This window comes from Parasteatoda tepidariorum, chromosome 10 (assembly GCF_043381705.1).
Source record: "Parasteatoda tepidariorum isolate YZ-2023 chromosome 10, CAS_Ptep_4.0, whole genome shotgun sequence".
NCBI lineage: Eukaryota > Metazoa > Arthropoda > Arachnida > Araneae > Theridiidae > Parasteatoda > Parasteatoda tepidariorum.
The window spans coordinates 41,720,807-41,740,184 of NC_092213.1; the positions used below are offsets into that span (position 1 = coordinate 41,720,807).

At 24.8% G+C, this 19,378-nt stretch overlaps 1 protein-coding gene across 1 annotated transcript in view; it reads left to right on the forward strand.

The window, feature by feature from the left end:
- LOC107437704 (RAB11-binding protein RELCH homolog) overlaps positions 1-16,392 on the forward strand; it is a gene marked incomplete in the record, with an annotated part of 37,564 nt that extends 21,172 nt beyond the window's left edge. Inside the window, 13 exon segments of the mRNA XM_043045975.2 lie at positions 876-1,016; positions 1,112-1,276; positions 2,915-3,095; positions 4,351-4,507; positions 6,840-7,009; positions 7,267-7,343; positions 7,508-7,614; positions 9,526-9,708; positions 11,064-11,127; positions 12,218-12,356; positions 13,382-13,498; positions 14,927-15,080; positions 15,200-16,392. Of these exon segments, the coding sequence (XP_042901909.1) occupies positions 876-1,016; positions 1,112-1,276; positions 2,915-3,095; positions 4,351-4,507; positions 6,840-7,009; positions 7,267-7,343; positions 7,508-7,614; positions 9,526-9,708; positions 11,064-11,127; positions 12,218-12,356; positions 13,382-13,498; positions 14,927-15,080; positions 15,200-15,335 (1,791 nt within the window).
- Positions 16,393-19,378: the final 2,986 nt, after the last annotated feature.

Consider the following 19,378-nt stretch of genomic DNA (forward strand, 5'->3'; position numbering starts at 1 on the left):
TGTATGTATATAAATATATATATATATATATATATATATATTACCTTTTAGTAGTCATCAATATAAATGAGGGGGATATAATTGATTTTTTAATAAGGGTTTACTTTTTATTCTGAATTCTTACGTGTCTGTAATATTGACCTACAGGAAATAATTTGGACCTGTAAAATACAAAATTTTAATGCTTATCAAAATATTATAACTAAGCTTTCTAATAAACAGGGAAAAAACTCTACTTTTGACATATTTACAAGTTTTCCAAGGTCATCTTTGGCCTTAATCCAGAGTTGTAAAAATAATTTTGTTATAGGCTGCATTTACTAACATCTTATAAATTTATTACAAAGGAGTATATTTAGAAGTACTGAGGACTTACAAGGTTTAGCACAAACCCTTGTCTCCAAGATGGAGCAAACAAGAAAATTCATTGTATTCAAGTCAAGTAAATACAATGGCTATAACAGTCAGAAAATATAGTCAGATATAAATTATGTGCTAAACCTTATAAGTCCTCAGTATTTCTAAATATACTCCTTTGTAATAAATTTATAAGTTGTTAGTAAATGCAGCCTATAGTAAAAAAAAAAAATTTTAAAGATGATTGCCTAGGAAAGTTATATAAGACAGTCAGAAAATATAAAAATATAGAGATAAGATAATCAGATATAAATTATGTGTGTAGTATTAGAATCCTATTAGAATGTCTGGTTTAAAAATAGCTATTATGATTAAGAAATTATAACATTTTTAAAAATGAATTTACATGTTATGATGAAAATATTTGGTTTTAAGCTTTATCCTAAATTATTTCTTGTTACCCTGTATTTTCATTTATTAAAAGAAATGATTATTCTTTTTTTTTCTTTTCTTCACAGAGTGGCATCAGAAGTTCTCTCTTACTCTCTATGTTAAAACAAATGTTACAGGAAGACAAAGATGATGCTGTTCGAGAAACTGTAATAAGAAATTTATCTTTACTGTTATTATACGTTGAAGACATTGATAAATTCTCAAAAGTATGCTTGATTTATGTTTATAGTTTACGTTTTATTTAATGTGGCACATGTTTTTATTTGCAACTTAATTAAACCAAATTTAACTTTTTTTTCAGGCATCTGAATTACTATTTTTATCTTTGGAAGACAGGAGCTTAAATGTTGTTGAAACTAGTCTTAGTGTTCTATTACCTTCAGTTGCTATGTGGGCTTTGGAGATTAATTTTTTAGAATCTCAACTTTTTCCATCTGTGATGTCAGTTTTACAGAATCATTTCAAAGTTTGTATTTCTTGTATATTTTTAGAAAACCTTTTTTTTTTATCATATAAATGATTCTTTTTCTGATTTTATTTTAGCAGAAATTATTAAAGAAATTTTGAATATTAATTTTAACTTACATATATTGATATTCTTCCAATTTATAATTTTAATTGTGATTTTATATAGCTTGAAAAGCTTTAATTTATATTTTTTAATAAAACTATTTAAGTTTTTTTATCCCAAACTTAATATAAATAAAATTATTTTTTATAGCAAAATGTATTTTAAGCAATGTAATATTTAAAAAAATTTAAATTCCAAGTTAAAAACATATTAAAGCTAACAATGCAAAATGTCTTTAAGATTTTAGCTGCTTCTTGGTTAATAATATTAATCTAAATATTGGATGTATTTTTTGTAGCAATGTATTTTGTAGCTTCTAATTGTTTAAAGTAAAATCTAATTTTTTAAGTACTTTATTATTAATGAAATTATTATAAATACTGCAATATTTTTATAGCTAATGTTTCTAATAATGGAAAAATGCTGTTTATAATTTTAAATAATTGAAAATCAATAATAAATTATTTTTAACATTGACAAGAAAATATATATACAATATAACAAAGACAAAAAGAGTAAAAGAGAGATTATCAAGGAAAATTAAGAAAAATGGTACTTTAATTATAATTTCTTTTGCAATTTTAAATAAATTTTTCTGAAATTTTAAAGCAATAATTTTCGAATTAAGTTTAAATTACTTTAAAAGTTTTGTTTAATTTTATTCAATAATTTTAAGAGTTCTAACAATAAATCCTAAGCCAAAGAAATAAATTTTTATAAAAAAATCCATATCTCCATAAGTATCTAAACTTGGTTTACAAAAATTTGTTCAATTATGGCATATAATAACTAAAATCATTGTTACGAGTTACAATTTTATTCTTACAGTTTTTGGCAGAGGGTGTTTAAAAACGCTATTTTCCGTTTGTAATTTAATGTTGGTCCCTGAAACCTCTAGGAGCTTTAAATTTCATTGAGAAGTATGAGAAATGTATGATATAAACACTTCTGAAGTTGTAAAATTATTCTTTAATTATTTCTTAAAAAATATGAGAGAAAAAATTTATTAGTTTCAGAAAGTTATATTGTACTTATCTGAAAACAATGCAAGTTTTAAAAATATCATCTCGAGAATAAAAAAGACTTAATCACTATATTGTCCCTTGCCCTTTGTATAATTTTTTTTTTCAATAAATATCTCAGAATATTCTTTATAGCATTTGCTTTATAACATTTTAATTATCCTGCCACTTTACAACATTTCATAAAAAATTTCTTTCTTATTTCACCTTTTCTGTATTAAGCAATATTGGCAGGAAAGCATGATCATGAAATTTCTGTTCTTAACTAAGTCTTGTATTAAAAGTGTCCACAAGGATATATGCTTACTTTTAGTGTTTAGAAGCCTTAAAAGTCAAATTATGTAACTAATAATTTTATTCTATCCTGAAAATGTTATTTTTTATTACTCTGGAATTATTTTTCTTAATGTCAATTTGCTCAATTTAAATCTCATTTTAAAATCAGTTTTGTGTTTTTAAGAATGGAAAAAAGTGTAAACTATAGTTTTAAAAAAATGCCTCATGTATTTAGGTTTTATGCAACATTCCATCCCCTCCTGTGATTGGTAGTTTACAAAATGAAGAACAGGTTTGCATAATGATAGTTAGAGCTCTTTCTTCATTGCTTCCTTTCCTATTTGTACATGTGATAAAATCCAGGCCATACATTGAAAACCCTGATATAACCTGCAGCTCTCCCACTGAATTTGATGGTGAGTAAAGTAGTTACTGCTCCGTTACTTACAATTAGAGCCAAGATTTTGTTAACCTTAAAATTCCTCAGAACATGCACTTATATGTTTTTGTTAACCTTTAACCCTTTCGCGTCGACTATCACAAATACGTGCCAGCATAAAACTGTATTCTTCAGGATAAAAAGATAAAACTGGTAATAAAAGTAATTCTTTAGCAGTTTATTTGTGGGTGGAGTTATAATTGTTTGATTTATTTAATTCACCATTACTTAGTTCAAAATAAAACTATTTAGTTATACTTTGAACTAACATTAATAATATATATGATTAAACTAACAATAAAGTAAAAGCAAAGTAAGTCTGTTAAATTAGCAACGACTACATTTAAGTTACCGTTTTTTATTTAATTGCATCCTGATTCTGATTTTGTACAAATACTTTACTGAATCACCCGTCCTCAAGTTGTTGAATTCCTCAAAACATGCATTTATATACATAAAAACAATGTCTAATTGTTCTGCTATTCCAATATGCAATATTCACTATTGGTTCAATGTATGCTTTTATTTTGGTTTTATATAAAAACATAATTTATGTTTAGAAATTATTCGTATTTTTGATTTTATGTATGCAAAATATTAAATTTTTTTGGATTTTGTATGGTTTTTGGACAATAAAACTAGAAATTATTAAAAAGTATTCATTATTAAAAGTATTACCGTATATTCCGGCGTATAATGCGCACTTTTGATTCAAATAACATTGGAATTTACGGGTGCGCGGTATACGCCGATTATCAAAAATTATAGATTAAAGGTTTTCTCGCCCTTCAACGTCCAAGTGTTCCACTGTTTTTTTAAATTGGCTTTAAATGGTTTGTTTAAGCAGACGTCCAATGGCTGAACTAATGGTGTCAATCCGCCCGGAATAACTGCCATATCGGTGTTACATTGTTTCAAAAAAATTTTTGTATTATCTGTAAGGTGGGACCTAAACATGTCCCACACTAAAAGGCTTTCTGGTTTTCTTATGCAGCCAGGATGGATTTGCCAGTCATTTTTTACCCACAATTTAACACCATTTTCGTCCATCCAGCCTTTTTCGTGGACATGAACAAAAATACCTTTTGGAAAATTACATTTGGGAAGAGTATATCTTAAAATTTAAAAAAGGCATTAGAAATTACGGGTGCGCATTATACGTCGGGGCGCGTTATGCGCCGGAATATACGGTAATTATTAGAAATTATTTAATTATTATTAAATCTTTTTAGTGGATCGCTTACCAGTTTATCATAGTAGTATATTGAATCCATCCATTATTCTTGGTGATGGGGATGAGTTGATGAGTGCTGTAAAAACATTTGATAAATATATAAACAGTGAATGGTATAAACCTTGGCCTGAGCATGATTTTGTTATTAATGAACTGTAAGTTGTAATTTTATATTATTTCTTTTTTCAAACAATGTTTTTATAATATTTTTAAATATAAATTTTTTTAAATTAAAATTAGTTTCATTTTAAAATACAGTACTGTTATAACGAAGAAATATTATTTGTCACATGAACTAAATTGTTTTCTATTGGGTTTAACTATTTGTAATGATGCTTAATGATTAGGTTTATAATTGTTGGAAGAGTCATTAAATCAACTAATGAAAATTAGTAATTAAAAGTAATTACACAAATCAGACAAGTGTTCAAAATATAGAATATAAATCTGCAAAAATTACTATTTTAAAACATGTAGAATTATATTTAAATAACAAGAAATCAAGTAGAGTTGTTTTTTTTTTAAATTATAAAAATTATTTAACCTCTTAAATTTAGGTGTAATCCAAATTAAAATAAATTTATCTTTAAGCAAATTACAAATAAAATTTATAGAGTATAGGATAAGCAGCAAAAAAAAATTTATTATGCTAATCAATTTATACCTTATAATAATTGCATCAATTAATAAGTTTCAAGTAAATTCAACTATGAAACTTTGTGTCCCCATAATTTAGAAAGTAAAATTAAATATTAAAGAAATAATTATAATAAAAACTTATTTATTTTTATAATTAGCCCATTACTATGGTTAATTCTACAATTTACTGAACTTCACTAAATGCAATTATTTATTCTTGTGCTCAATTATTTTCTGGCATAACACATATTTTACAAATCACATCATATTTATTTAAATCAAAAGAATCATAATTTAAATCATTTGGTTTAATTACCAGGCATTTCTCTTTATAAATATTACCTAACAGTTTTCTCCGACCGCAAATAGGATTTAGTATTACCCCAGTCATAGAGAACCAAATCTCCCAAATATAAATTTGTAACCATCCTTAATAGGACAAACTCAGTTTTCACAGAAAACACATTCAATAATTGCATTATAAAAGGATGAATAAATGAGAAATAGTGAAAAATACCTTTCCATGGCTCATCAAAAATATTAAAAATTAATCCATATATATCTAAAATCAAAAGTGATCATTATAGAACGAAATGCTCTTTATGTCAGAATACCTAAACGATTTTAATCGAAGTTCTACAAAAAAAAAATTAAACTTAAGTTTTTTAAAATTTAAAAGGATATTGAAAAGTATAATTAAATGAACTAACATTTACTAAGCAAATAAACCTTTTTTACCGGAGGAAAACCATTTTCTACCTGTCCCGACGGTGACTTACATAAAAAGAGAGTGCATATGTCAATTCCTTAATCTAAAAGGGAAATGTAGACATCCCAACAGATTATTATCGCCATTTTAAATAAAATAAATTGATAGGTTAAATCACAGGCCATCAAGTACTGGATGAATATTTCAATTTAGATTGCATTTTTATATATTTAATGTTATTTGCGTTTAATTATTGCACTTTGTGTTTGCATTTTTTTTTATTACAATGCTTGTAATAATATTAACTAGATATGTGATGCATATCAGGTCAGTAGAAAGTTTTCTTCTGGGTTGAAAAAATGCTAAAAAAGTAACTGAAAATAGAAGTATCCCAAAATAGACCTCTTTTGAAAATTAAAACACAGAGGAGATAAAAATTTTTGGTTTGTATGCTGCTTAGGGAAATAGGTACTTTATTCTCACAAAGTTTCAAAATTAGCTATCAAATTTTCAAAAGAAGGTACAGCTGACTGGAAATATCCATTATTTGAACAAACAATGTTGTGCAATCTAAAAATAAAATTAATAGGCACCAGTACAAATATTTCAATTAAAATGTTCTGACAAGCAGCAGAAGACATTATTTTTAATGATTGCAACGCCATCTGCTATCAAACGGTTTCGCTATTTTTGAATTTTGCAGGGGGGGGGGAAACAATGCAAAATGCCGTAGACCATGCATTTTTATTGATTGATCTTAAAAATTTTGCTGGTCATTTTTGAGTTATCCAGAATTAAGAACACTTTATCTAAATTGTTATGAAAGATTATTTGTTGAAAGTTAGACAAAAAAGTTAAACTTATTTTTCTATAACTTTACTTTATATAATTTTGTTATATTAATTTTATTTCTTGTGGAAAAATAATTCAGATAGAAAAATGTAACTGAAAATATTTGAATATGCTTTTTCCCTCAATTTTTTTGATTATATAGAATTTAAAAACTTTTAATCAATCTACTAATTTGCATTGCTTTGTTATTTTTTAAAGGCATTGTGTAACTAAAAAGTTTCCATTTTTATCAGACCCTTTTATTTATAAATTGTGATTAATAGCCTGATAAATTTTTATATTTTTAGGTTATCCTTTCTTCATTCTATTCTGAGTTTAGTAAGCTCACAGCGACATGCACTTGTTCATACATTAGTGGAGCTTATGCGTAATTTTTGCCACCTTTTTGGGCGATCATTTACTCAAAAATATGTGAAGCCATCTTTTCTATCAAAATTAAAATTAAAGGAAGATGAAGGTATTTTTCTTATTTTGAAATTGTTTTTATTTTGTTTTAAAGTTTTTGATACTTTAACATACAAGTGTAAAAGTAGAAAAAATATTATTTTATATGATGTACCTTTTACCAAAAAATTAATTTACTATTATGCATGTAGCACAGCTTTGTGCTATTTTTTTCTAAAAAATAATTGTATAACGCTATGTTGATTTGCCTAGTTGTAATGCTTCTAACATTTTTTAAATATTTATCTATTTATATTTTTTTATTTATAGATACATCAAGCAGATCAAGTTACCAAGATGCTACAGTTCCTGTCTATATTGCAGGTGTATTGAGTGTCTTTAATCAAGTACGATAATTTAGATTTTTCTTCTAATATTAATATTAAATTTGTATATTTGTATTTAGCATTTTATTCAATGCTACTAAAATATCTTCGTAATTTTAGAAATCTCTATTTTATTAAAAATTAAATTTGTTTTGAATAATTTACAAAAATTCATATTTTTGTAGGCAGAAGATCGACAAGAACTTTTGGAGTTCCTTCAAAATTTACTAGTTGACATATCAACACATCATATTCCTGACAACAGTATAAAAGCCGCAATTACGGAGTTAAGGTAAAATTGATGCATCTTCTTTATTTATTTTACTGTAAATAATTATACTGAAAAATATTTTAACAAGTAATGTGTATACAATTTTGAGTAGGGAACTGTTTTTGTGTTGCTATTTAAAAAAAGTGTTTTTTTAAAAATTAGTGTAGTTTTTTAAAAAATTATTCTTGCTTTTACAATTTATTTTGTATAAAAAATTGAACTATGTATTATAAAATGAAAAGGGGCTACTAGGAGTTAATTATTTATATATTTTAGATATTTATATATAATTTATTATTTACATATCATTAATTATTTTTAACCAACTGTCAAATCACATTTATTCAGTTTGCTGTACTAAACAATGATGAAAACCTTACATATTTGTTAAATTCCCTGAAAAATGTTTGTAACAATTTAAACCATGCATGTTTTTTTTAACTACTTAAAAACTTCCTTTATCTTACTTTTTATTTTCTGAATCATTTTTGTTTAAAATTACTTGATTTAGTGATAATATCTATGTTTTAGAAAATAGTTTGAGGTTTTGCATTGAAGTAAAATATTCTGTAGCCTGTTATTTAAATGTTAGTTATTACAAATACCAAATCATTGTTTGTAATGCAGATTTTTTTCAATCGTGAATTAGTTAGTGTGAAATTTTTAAAATTCTTTTTTTGGTATAGTGCATTAATTTTACTGACTATCGAAATTTGTTACTTTTAAATTAAATTCATTTTTCTCAGAATAATATTTTTCCACTAAACATGTTTTATCATATGTTAATTGTTATTAAAAATGAGAGCATAGCCATATTTTTTTGCCAAAATTACTAGTTCAAATACTAATTTTTTAATATTTGGCTAGAGATTTTATAAAATGTGCAATTTATTGAAAAATAAAATTTTTTTTTATCAACTTATTTTTAAAACTGAAATATAAGGATATGGATTTTGTATTTTTAATAATGTAATGAATTTTTACAAATACTCTTGAATGCAGTTATAAGTTTTTTGTGAAAAAAATAAATCAAAAATATAGATCCCTATATTTATAAATTATGCTAAACCTAAGGAAAGTTGTTTTATATATGTATTTAAACTTAAACTGTTTTTCAAAAATATTTTTTAATTATTCAGTTTTGACTTGAATAGTTTTACTATGGACCCGGGGTCGGTAACCTGTGGCTCGCGAGCCGCATGTGACTCAGTCGCTGTGAGCCAGTTATAAGCCAGATTTAATTACACATTCAAAAGGCATGCAAAGACAATTCTCCCATTGATGTAACTATCTATATTTGTGTTTTTATATGAATAAATATTATTTCATATTTAGAGCTGTTTATTTTAAATCAAAAATCACATATATATAAGCAAATACTATAAAATTTGATTGAAAACTTTTAGTGGCTCTTTAAAAACTGGGAAATTTTGTATATTGCAACTTTTGGCTCTTCAGTTACAAAAGGTTGCCGACCTCTGCTATAGACCATAAAGGACAAGATTGCTTTACACAATTAATAAAATTAGTAAATGTGCATAAGGACAGTAAGACTTTCTGAAGGAAAAAAACTTAAAAACCTGAGTTTAATTGTTATATAGAATGTGCATTTATCAAAAATGGCTAAAATTCAATGCAGTTTCATACATATATTATCAAAATGTAATAATATTACGAACATGAAAGAAATACCTATAAATGATGAAATATTAATACTTAAAAAATGTAGTTGATAGAATATTTATATGCATTTATTGAGATATTGTAGTACTTAATAAGAAACAAACCTTTCTCTTTGATTTTTTTTATTATTATGTGATTTCATATTGTTTAAAATTTAAAAATTTTATTAACCTAAACTGTGTAACTTTGTAAGATTTTTAGTGTCATTTAGGCAAATCTGGTCATATAATTACTTGCATTTACTTTCAGTTCCAATAAAGCATATCATGAACTACTGCTTTCTGTTCTTTGGGATGGTGTTGTACATAATTCATCTTTAGTAAGAGTTACTGCTGGAAGACTATTTGAAATCTTGGTTGGAGTTGTATCTGAAAGTCTATTACGCACTCGTGTGACCCCAGCCCTCGTGACTCTAGCCAGTGATCCTGAAATGTAAGTGAAGCCTTTACTAATTTATGTTTATACAACAAAATAGATTTCACACAAAATATAGTTTTTTTATCTATTTTATGTTAAATATGATATTAATGCTTACCACCCATATATTCTAATTACATATGCCTTTAATGGGTCCTTGCGTTTTTAGTATTCAATAATTACTTTAATTAGTGCTAAAATGTGCGAGCATAAGTATCATATTCCTTTTTTCATCAAATGTATTTATAAATTTTATTTACTACTTAAGAAAAAGTTTTCCTAATAAAAATGAGTAGAGTATTCACTAAATTTTCAGTTATCATTTTCAGAATAAAAATACATTTTTTAATTTTTAAATTTATGTGTAAAAAAATTTAAAAATGATACATTTAAATTTAAAAAAAAAGAATTTTTAAATTTATGTGAAAAATAAAATTAAAGATTAAAATGCTTAAACTCTGATCGGAAAGCTGATTCCTTTGTTAACAACATATGTTTTTCACCACCTCTCCAAAGCATGTGGAAATGCATTTTTTCCTGATTTGCACCTATTGGCCACTGTGGTTTTAATTGTTCTTTTTTTCAAAATGTAGTATAGTTCGGGATTCAATCCTCCACACTGCATAGTCCTAACGACCACATGCGATATATGTGCTTGCAAAATCTGTGAATAAAAAAAATTCTTTGGTTAGTCGCTGAGCTATACCGTGGATGCAGGGATCTGGGAAAATTTCCTTCCCCTTCAAATCTATATCTAAATTAAGGAAGTGACTGCGCAAATGAAATCCTCTCTGCAGAGAATCACAATTGTGATAGCATGTCTTTGAATCATCCTAGTGAATGTTTCCCCGACTGTTACTGTTGCAGTTAGCTCTAGTTTGACGTAAATAAAGTACCTACCTACCTATTTCATCTTTTTTCTCTTTCGGCTACTGTTGTTTTTCTAGTTTAGTTTCTCACCTTTATTTTTTCATTGGCAACTTTACGTTTTTTATTTCAAATCACTTTTGTTTCTTCACATTCTGGTCTGACAAGTCTTGAAAAATGGTCGTCCATTTTTTAAGCACTGAATTGAAGCAATCAAAATTTCACTGAATTCTCATGTTAAATACTACTTATCAAAAAGATTAATTAATCAGGTTTTAACACATTTATTAATTATGTGTAAAGGTAATTGAAGCTTCCCCACACCTTTAAATGGCCTTCATATTTAAATAAGTAATAGGATGACTAATATTTATTTATTTTAATAGGAACAACAGTATATATAAACTTCTGTTTAATTTTTCTTGATAAATATGATGCTATTTGTTAGATAATTGCTAAAATACCATCGGTTTTAAATATTATCATTCTGTTTCCCATTATAGCGTTGTAAGAATAGCAACAGTACCTGCATTTGGAGCAGTTATGGAACTTAGTTCTCAAAGAGATGTAAGTTAAAGTTAATCATTTTATTTTTTTTTCACATTTTTTTTATTTTAAATGAAAATTGCTCACATTTCTATTTCTTATTCTTATCGACTATATATATAATATATATTTACCGTAATAATATTCTTTGAAGTGTTTTTATTTTTAAAAAATCCAATATGTCATTAATAATTTTTATGTTCTCTGTAGCATGAAAAAATTTATGAAATGACTTTATTAACTGATAATGTGCGATTCAATGCTGTGTGCTGGCATATAGAAATTAAAAACTTGTATTAAATATCCATTTAAAAAGTAATATTTTTCATGAATTAAATTGCAAAAAATTAATTTTGAGAAATAATTTCATTGATCATTTTGAAACAGTTGTTAAGTATTAAAATATGAATAATTTAATTAATTTCATTTTTCAATACATGATAAATTTTGTGTATCTGTTTTTGCTTTGTGCTGCAATTTAGAATATCTCAAGCTTTCTTCGTCAGGTATGGTATGCATTGTATAAAAGCTGTAGTGTAGAATTTCCTGTTGCTTTGTGTTGAATGATATTTTCATATTCTTCTGCATGATTGGTAAAAGTTATGTTATAAAATATTTTATTGTCCTGCATTAAAGTATGAAATTCTGAGATAAGGTGCCTGTTTTTTTATTTTTTACAAATGTAGCTAATTTCCATAATTTTATTGTTAATTTAATACTAAAATAACTGTAAGTTTATGTGTACAGTTCACTTATTTGTATTAATAGTGGTCAAATAAACAACAGTTTATAATTTTGTATCTTAGAAATGTTTTTCTTTATAAAAATAAAAGGTTTTGTTTATTTTTCATAATTGTATTGAATGTTGATGTTATCCATTGTCTTGCTTATTTTTATTGCTACTTGAATGTGTTGATCTATACTTTGACTTTTTTTATTTTTCATTGGTATAGAAATGTGTTGTTGTATCCATTGTTTTCTTGTTTTTTTTTTTTTGTTTTTTTTAAATTCATATTTTGTTTTGCATGTTTTTAATCATTTACATTTGATCTTTATCTTTTAAAAACTCTAGAGTATTTATGTGTAAATGCTTTTATTCTTATATTTTAAGCTTCTTGAAAAAGCTCATCTTCAGCTTCAGACATTTCTTGATGATCAGTTATATCGAGATCAGCATCTGTTATATGTTGAAGTCATTAAAACCTTTGCTAAAATTGGTCCCAATACAGAACCTAAATTCAGGGATGAATGTAAGAAACTTATGATTATTATTTTCTTTTAATTTGTTATGGCTATTTTCTCTTTGGTATTTAAAAATGCAAATTTTTTCTTATAAATGTTTTCAAAGTATATAAAAAATTAATGAATATAAAAAATTTAGCTTACATCCTCAAGTTTTATGTTGTTTTTTTAAAGGGGTATGAATTGTATTACTCGATTATTATTTAAGTTGTGTAAAAACTACCTTTAGGAAATTAAATATAATTGTAGCTATTATATGAATCATTTATTTATCATTACCAAAATATTTAAATCTGCATAGTTATTTAGTTTTTTCGTCTATTATAATCTTCTTGTACTTTGTCATATACACTTTTAACGGGATAGATTTTTCATATCCCCCCCCCCCAAAAAAAGAACTAAATATGTAATCTTAAACGATGACACAATTTTGTTTTTTGCAAAGCGTAATAAGTTAATTACATATTTAGGAAGAACTAAATACAAAATAATGCAACATAACAAGGGACTCATACTGAGAAAGATGAAAAAAATTCCAAGCTCACAAATTGGTATCAGTATACATTATAAAATTTTTATTAATTTTTCCATAATTTGAAAATTTTTCTTTAACACAAGTGCTTTCAATTACTATAATATCTCATAACATGTTTTTTTAATTAATTTCAGTTTGCATGTTTAAGTCAGAAATTGTTCTTCAAATTATGTATAATTTTTTGAACATTTCTAGGTGATAACTAATTATAGAAAAGCTTTCAGTTCATTGAAAATAAATTCTTGAAATAATAATTACAGAATTCAAAAACAAGAATTATAACGTAAAATTTTGAACCTAAATCTGTAGAATCAGAGTAGTGTATATGATAGGGTAATATTAAGTATATATTGAGTACAAATTGATAAAATGAATTTTAGTTTAATTGTACCTGCTATACAAAGAAGACCTAACAACTGTCATCAGTGTAAATTTCTAAAATATGTTATGGAATAATCTATATTATTATTTTAAAGTAATGAGTTGTACTTTTTACAGTTGTATTACCTAGATTAGCTGCTTTGGCAGCTGAAAATAATAGCACCAGCAATGAAACAAAGAAAATGGACATCGCTCTTGCTCTACTAGAAGCATATACCGCCATGTCTTGTTGCTGTATCCTTTCTTTTATACATAATATTTATCTAATTGTTGATTTATATTAATATTGTTAATGAGTATTGGTCCATATTTTTTTCTCTTTTTTATTCAATGACTTTGTTTGAGTTTATCATCTTGAATCACAAGACTCATCCAACTAGTTTGCTAAATTTACTTTCCTGTTCAATAATATCGCCCTAAAAATAGTAATATTCGTCTGTTGACATTTTTTTACCTAGTAACTAACTTATACTTTCTGACATATTTGAATGAACTTTTTTTCCCTGAATATTTTGAAATATATAAATTAAAATATTGCATTGTTTAAAATGGAAAGCAACTTTGAGCATGTGGATTTTTCCATACTTGGGTAAAATACTGTAATTTTTTTTTTTTTTTTTTCAGTTCTAAGAGAAAACTTTTGTTTTGTAGTAATTGTGTATCTTTTGTAATAATAGTCAAAAAATTCTTACTTTATTATATTTATTTTTTTTCTCATAATTTAAATAATTATGTAATATCTAACTAAAAATTTATATGGAAATAAAAAAATTATATTTTTTTTCTCCCCTATTAGATGTATAGCAAAAAAGGTTAAAGCAAAATTATCCATTATAATTGAGTCAAAGAAAATATAAACAAACAAATCACATTATGTTATTCCGTGCATTAATCTTCTTTAAAATAATTAAATTATTCTTTTATAATGAATTTTTATGATTTCAGAGGATAATATGCAATAAAATGATGCATATAATAAAATGAGATAGTTGTTGACTTTTTAATTGAAACAAAAACATTATAGCAGTGTTAACATGTCATTGTACACAATTTAAAATTAAATGTAGAGAAAGAAATAGTTTTAAAAAAACTGGGTTCTTAAAACTATATTAATCTCGAAAAAATTTAATTCTAAATTCATTCAAAAAATTTGTGAACCTGTTAAGAACTCTTGTGTGTAGCTTTATTTTTATCAATATGACATCTTTCAAAACTCTGTAAGCATTTTTTTTGTGCAAAAAATTTTATATTAACCAGAACTGGCTCAAAAGGGCAAGTAATGATATAAAAGGAAAAAAAAATCTTAGCTTTCCATCCCAGTTTAAATTAAGATAATAAGTATAGATAAAAAAAAACTTGTGATAACTTCAAAAACTTTTGGGATATTTTTTTTATTTCCAGTGCATAATTTCTTCAAACAATTTTCCATAATTCATGTCTACTTTTCAAGTCACCAGGATTTTACTTTTAATTTCATATTTTTTCAGTTTTTTTTTTTTTTTTTTTTTTTGGTATTATGATTATTATTATTTGTAATAGTTTTAATTTATGCTTTAAAAGTAAACATTATAAATATATATTGTCTATATCTGCTTGTGATCTAGTAAATGTTTGTGTATATACATTCCATTAAATGTATTAAAATGCACTTAATATAATTAGTTATGAGTGAACAGTTAATTGCTGAAGCTTTTCTACCTGGTTTGAGATGCTTGAAATCTGATGTTCAACAAATTGCTCATGAATATGAAGATACTATCAACAGTATGATACAAGAATTTGAAGCCAAACTAGACATAGGAAGATCTGTTGAAAGGTATATAAGTTAAAGCTGTTTTGCGGAATATTCTGTATATTTATTTATTTTCTCTTTTACTTAATTGAAGAAAATAAATATTAAATTTCGTATTTCTTTAATATTTTTTTAATTTTCAGCCGTCCTCGTTCAATATCTGTTACATCCCCTGGAAGCATGGAAGAAATGAAGAACAGAGTAACTAAAATGTTTTCTGGGCGACCAGTGGTTACCAGACCAAATATTCCCAATTTATTCCAACTACGTAAAAAATAGCACTGTAGTTAATCCTGGTGCAATATGTCCATTTAACATTCCACGTTGTGATTATTGAAAAACAATATTTTATAGAGTTGTAAATAATGAAAAAACAAATAGTTTTGTAATTTTAAAATGGTTAATATTTTATAGAATTTTTAAGTGGCTCTAAGGAGTAAGTGATAGTGTTATTGTTTGCTTTAAAATTTTCTACACTTTTTTGTTGTTAAAGTTGTGCATATGTGCTAATTATTTCACTGGTCTTGTTATTTTGTTCCTTGTAAAGATATTTTAAAATTTTTGATGTCTGTGTTTTTTACTTGTAAATTATTTATTGATATGTTTGATGTTGCTCTGAAGTATGTGTATGATATTTTGCTGTTGTATAAGAATTGTGCTTTTACGTGAAATATCTTATGATCGATGCAATGGTTTCACTAAGTTATTCTGTATTGTATTATTAGTATTCAAGTTAAACGCATTTTCAAATGCTTAAAATAATTTTTCAACAATTAGTGAAAAACAGTATTTTTTATTTATTATCAGCTTTACTTTTATTTTAGAATAGTTTTTAAGAAGAAACATATACTACAATAAAAGAATTTCACTCTTTCTAAATAAACTTTCTTTTTTACAATTTTTTCCTGACTCTTGAATTTGATAAAATAATGTAGATGGCTTATTTAACATACCTACAGTTGAGTAATATATTAATAAATATTAGTCGAAATAATTTATCTTTAAAAATGTGTTTAGCAATTTTCTTTTGTTTTTTTTTCTGATAGATTTCATGTGTCTATTATAAAAGAATTAAAATATGCAAAAGAAAATATTTTTATTGAAAAATAATAACATGCTTCCTATACAATTTTTGCATTTTTCAAGATAGTAAATGTAAAGTTTATATTTTGAGCTTTCAACATGCAAACAAAAACACGTTTTATATAAAATAAAACTGTGACTTTGATTATTGACAATATTGTTATTACATTATTTCCAATTTTTAGTTAATTTAATTTTATAAATGTCATAACACTGAGGGGTTCCTCAAAGTTCTTTCGTGAATAAAAATAAAGAAGGAAAAGCCACAATTTGAGTGCTTTAAACGTAAAATAAACCTTAGTCTTAAACTATATATACTATCCTGTTCAAAAGAATTGACTGATTTTTAAAATGTATAAATATTTTAAATGTTTCAAAGATTATTAAATTCTGTTTAAAAAGTCTCCTATCTTGCAATGTTTTTCTCTTGAATTAAAAATTAATAAACAATTGTCAAGTTTTGTATAATTTTAAAATATATTTGTATAGTTTAGTTTCTCTTGAATTAAAATAATTTGAAATTTAATTTTTATGTTTGTAAAAGTTACAACCTACTACATTGCTTAGGTGTATACCTAAGCAATGTAGTAGGTTGTAACTTTTATATATAAAAAAATTTAATTTCAAATTATTTTAATTTACAAATAAAAAAAAGATAGCTTTTCTTCATATTGAGATTTTACACCATTTTCAAAACCAACATAGAGAATGCAGACTAGAGGACTAAACCTAACCATATAGTTGCAAACTCTCAAACCTTATTTAAATAGCATATTATTCTCTGAAAATTGTTACTTCACATGATACAAAAACCTTCAAAGAACAATCTTAATTTATTATGAATTATTCACTGTTACATTTCTTTGAAGTGCTAACCAGTATTATTATAACAAAAGACTTTTAAAAATAGTAACCATAATTTATTATAAATTATTCTGTCTTGCTTTGCATGTGTGACATTTTAAGTGCTAGCCACTTATCCTTTGATTAAAGACCCGTTTAAAGAACAACTTTAATTTATTATGAAATAATGTCTAATACTTCGAATGTTTTCGTCTGAGTGCTAACCACTTTTTAAATGTGTATTTGCTTCTGTATATGCATGTTCTATACCCATTTTAGGAAGTGCTAATTATTTTGGCATGTTAAGTATAATAGAGAATTGATGTTTTTAAATACACTCGTGTTTGTGAAAATTGCCGCACCATGAAGAAATTATGCAAATTGAACCAAACGTACATGAAATGCAAAGTGGGAAAAGACATGCAAGTTATTAAAATTGCAAAGTGGTGTTTATTTGTACCAGTCTTAATAATATTTGGAATGAATCATTCATTTCTGACAATTCCTTCAAGGTGTTGCAAGCGAAACAATAGTTTAAATATTTTTACAAACATTAGTGTATATTAGATTATAACTATTTTGCCAATGGAAAAAACTCCCCTCTTCACTAAGTCGAAAGTTATGTGCTGCTATGGAAACAAGAAGTAACACACTTCTAAGAAGAGAGCTCTCACTCCTCTGATTCTTTTCCTAATTCTTGTTCCAGACAAATTGTGAGGGGAGTTCTTTCCATAGATAGGCTATAAGTGATATGCATGTTTTATTTGATTTTATAAGTAATCTATTTCTGAATACTCATTTATTTTATACATTTATTTATTAAATTTATGGTAATTTAGAATAAAATTTGTTTTTTATTAAAATTTTTAGTTTTCATAAAGCTTGAAAAATACTCATGGTTTATTATTTTTATCCTAGGTTTTTAAAATACTCATTTTGAGACCATAAAATTAAATTCAATTTTATGAAATAAACTTATTTGCGTGAAACTCATTTTTTAAACTTTAAGTAAGTTTCTTTGCTTTTTTTAAAAGAATATCTATACTAAAATGTAAAAAAGTACACAAAATTATGTATTGTAACACTTTTTTAATTAATAAATATTTATATTTGTATATTGGTAGCTAGCTTTTACTTGTTCAAAATTTTGTTTATTTCTAATGTTTGTTTTAGAGCTTCAAATATACTGGTGTTAAGGGTTGTCTGATTGCTTTCTATTTGTGATTTCTGTGTCTTTCATTTATTACTTTTGCATGTTTTTGTATATTTATAAATTCATCTATTATATTAAACAAATGTTGTAGAATGTACTCATAATTAATAGTGCTTATAAACAAAAACTCATAGATATAACACAATCTATAAATAGTAGTAAAATTCTTGTTCAAAAATAATTGGGAAAAATAATCGGATTTATTAAATATTCATACATATTAATAAAACTTAAAAAATTAAATGTACTCATATATTAATAGGGTTTAGCTTGTAATATTTCTGAAAAATCTATTAAAATGAAATTTTTTTTCAATGCTTAATTATCCTTTTTTTTACATTTTAATTTATTAATATTATCTTTTGAATTCTTAGCTGACTAAAACAATTACCATATATATTTTGCATACAGTTTTTCGTGCTTATAATTTTTTTAGTTGAGTTTCTTTAAATAGTTGGACATTTGTAGATACATATAACAATATAGAATGCTTTATTATTTTAACTAAAATGGATATTAGTTTAATTCTATCACGGACCTTTTTTTTTTTTTTTTTTTTTTTTTTTTTTTTTTTTTTTTTTTTTTTTTTTTAGTTTCTTCATGTCTCTATACTTAATAATAATTTGTTCCTTTTCTTTTATTACATATGTATAATTTAACGTATAGTACACTCAATTGTAGTATAATGTGAAATTTCTTTTTAACATCCATTTCCCTGCAATTGTACTGTCTTTATTTAAAAATTTCTTTGCTAATTTCTCTATAATTTATATACTTTAAAATGTTTTGTACTTTTCCATTTTGCTTTTTCTTAAAATTCTTTAAATGTTTAGTATTATATTCTAAATTAAAATAATATTTATATAAAATTTTCAACTTTCAATTCTCTTCAATTCTACTGACATTATAAAATAATTCATAGTTTTTGTAATCAGTGTGTTTCTCCCCATATATATTATTTAATTTAACATTAATTATGATGTTAAATATCATATATTAACGTGTTTTGAAAGTTTTTATTTTTATACATGTTTAACATCCATGTGATAAATTTCTGAAGAATATTTTTATTATCATAATAGCACAACTGAATTGAAGAAATTTTTTAATTTCCAGTTTTATATGCATGGTTACAACTAATTTATTAAACTTTTCAATATATATTGCAAAAGAAAATATTTTT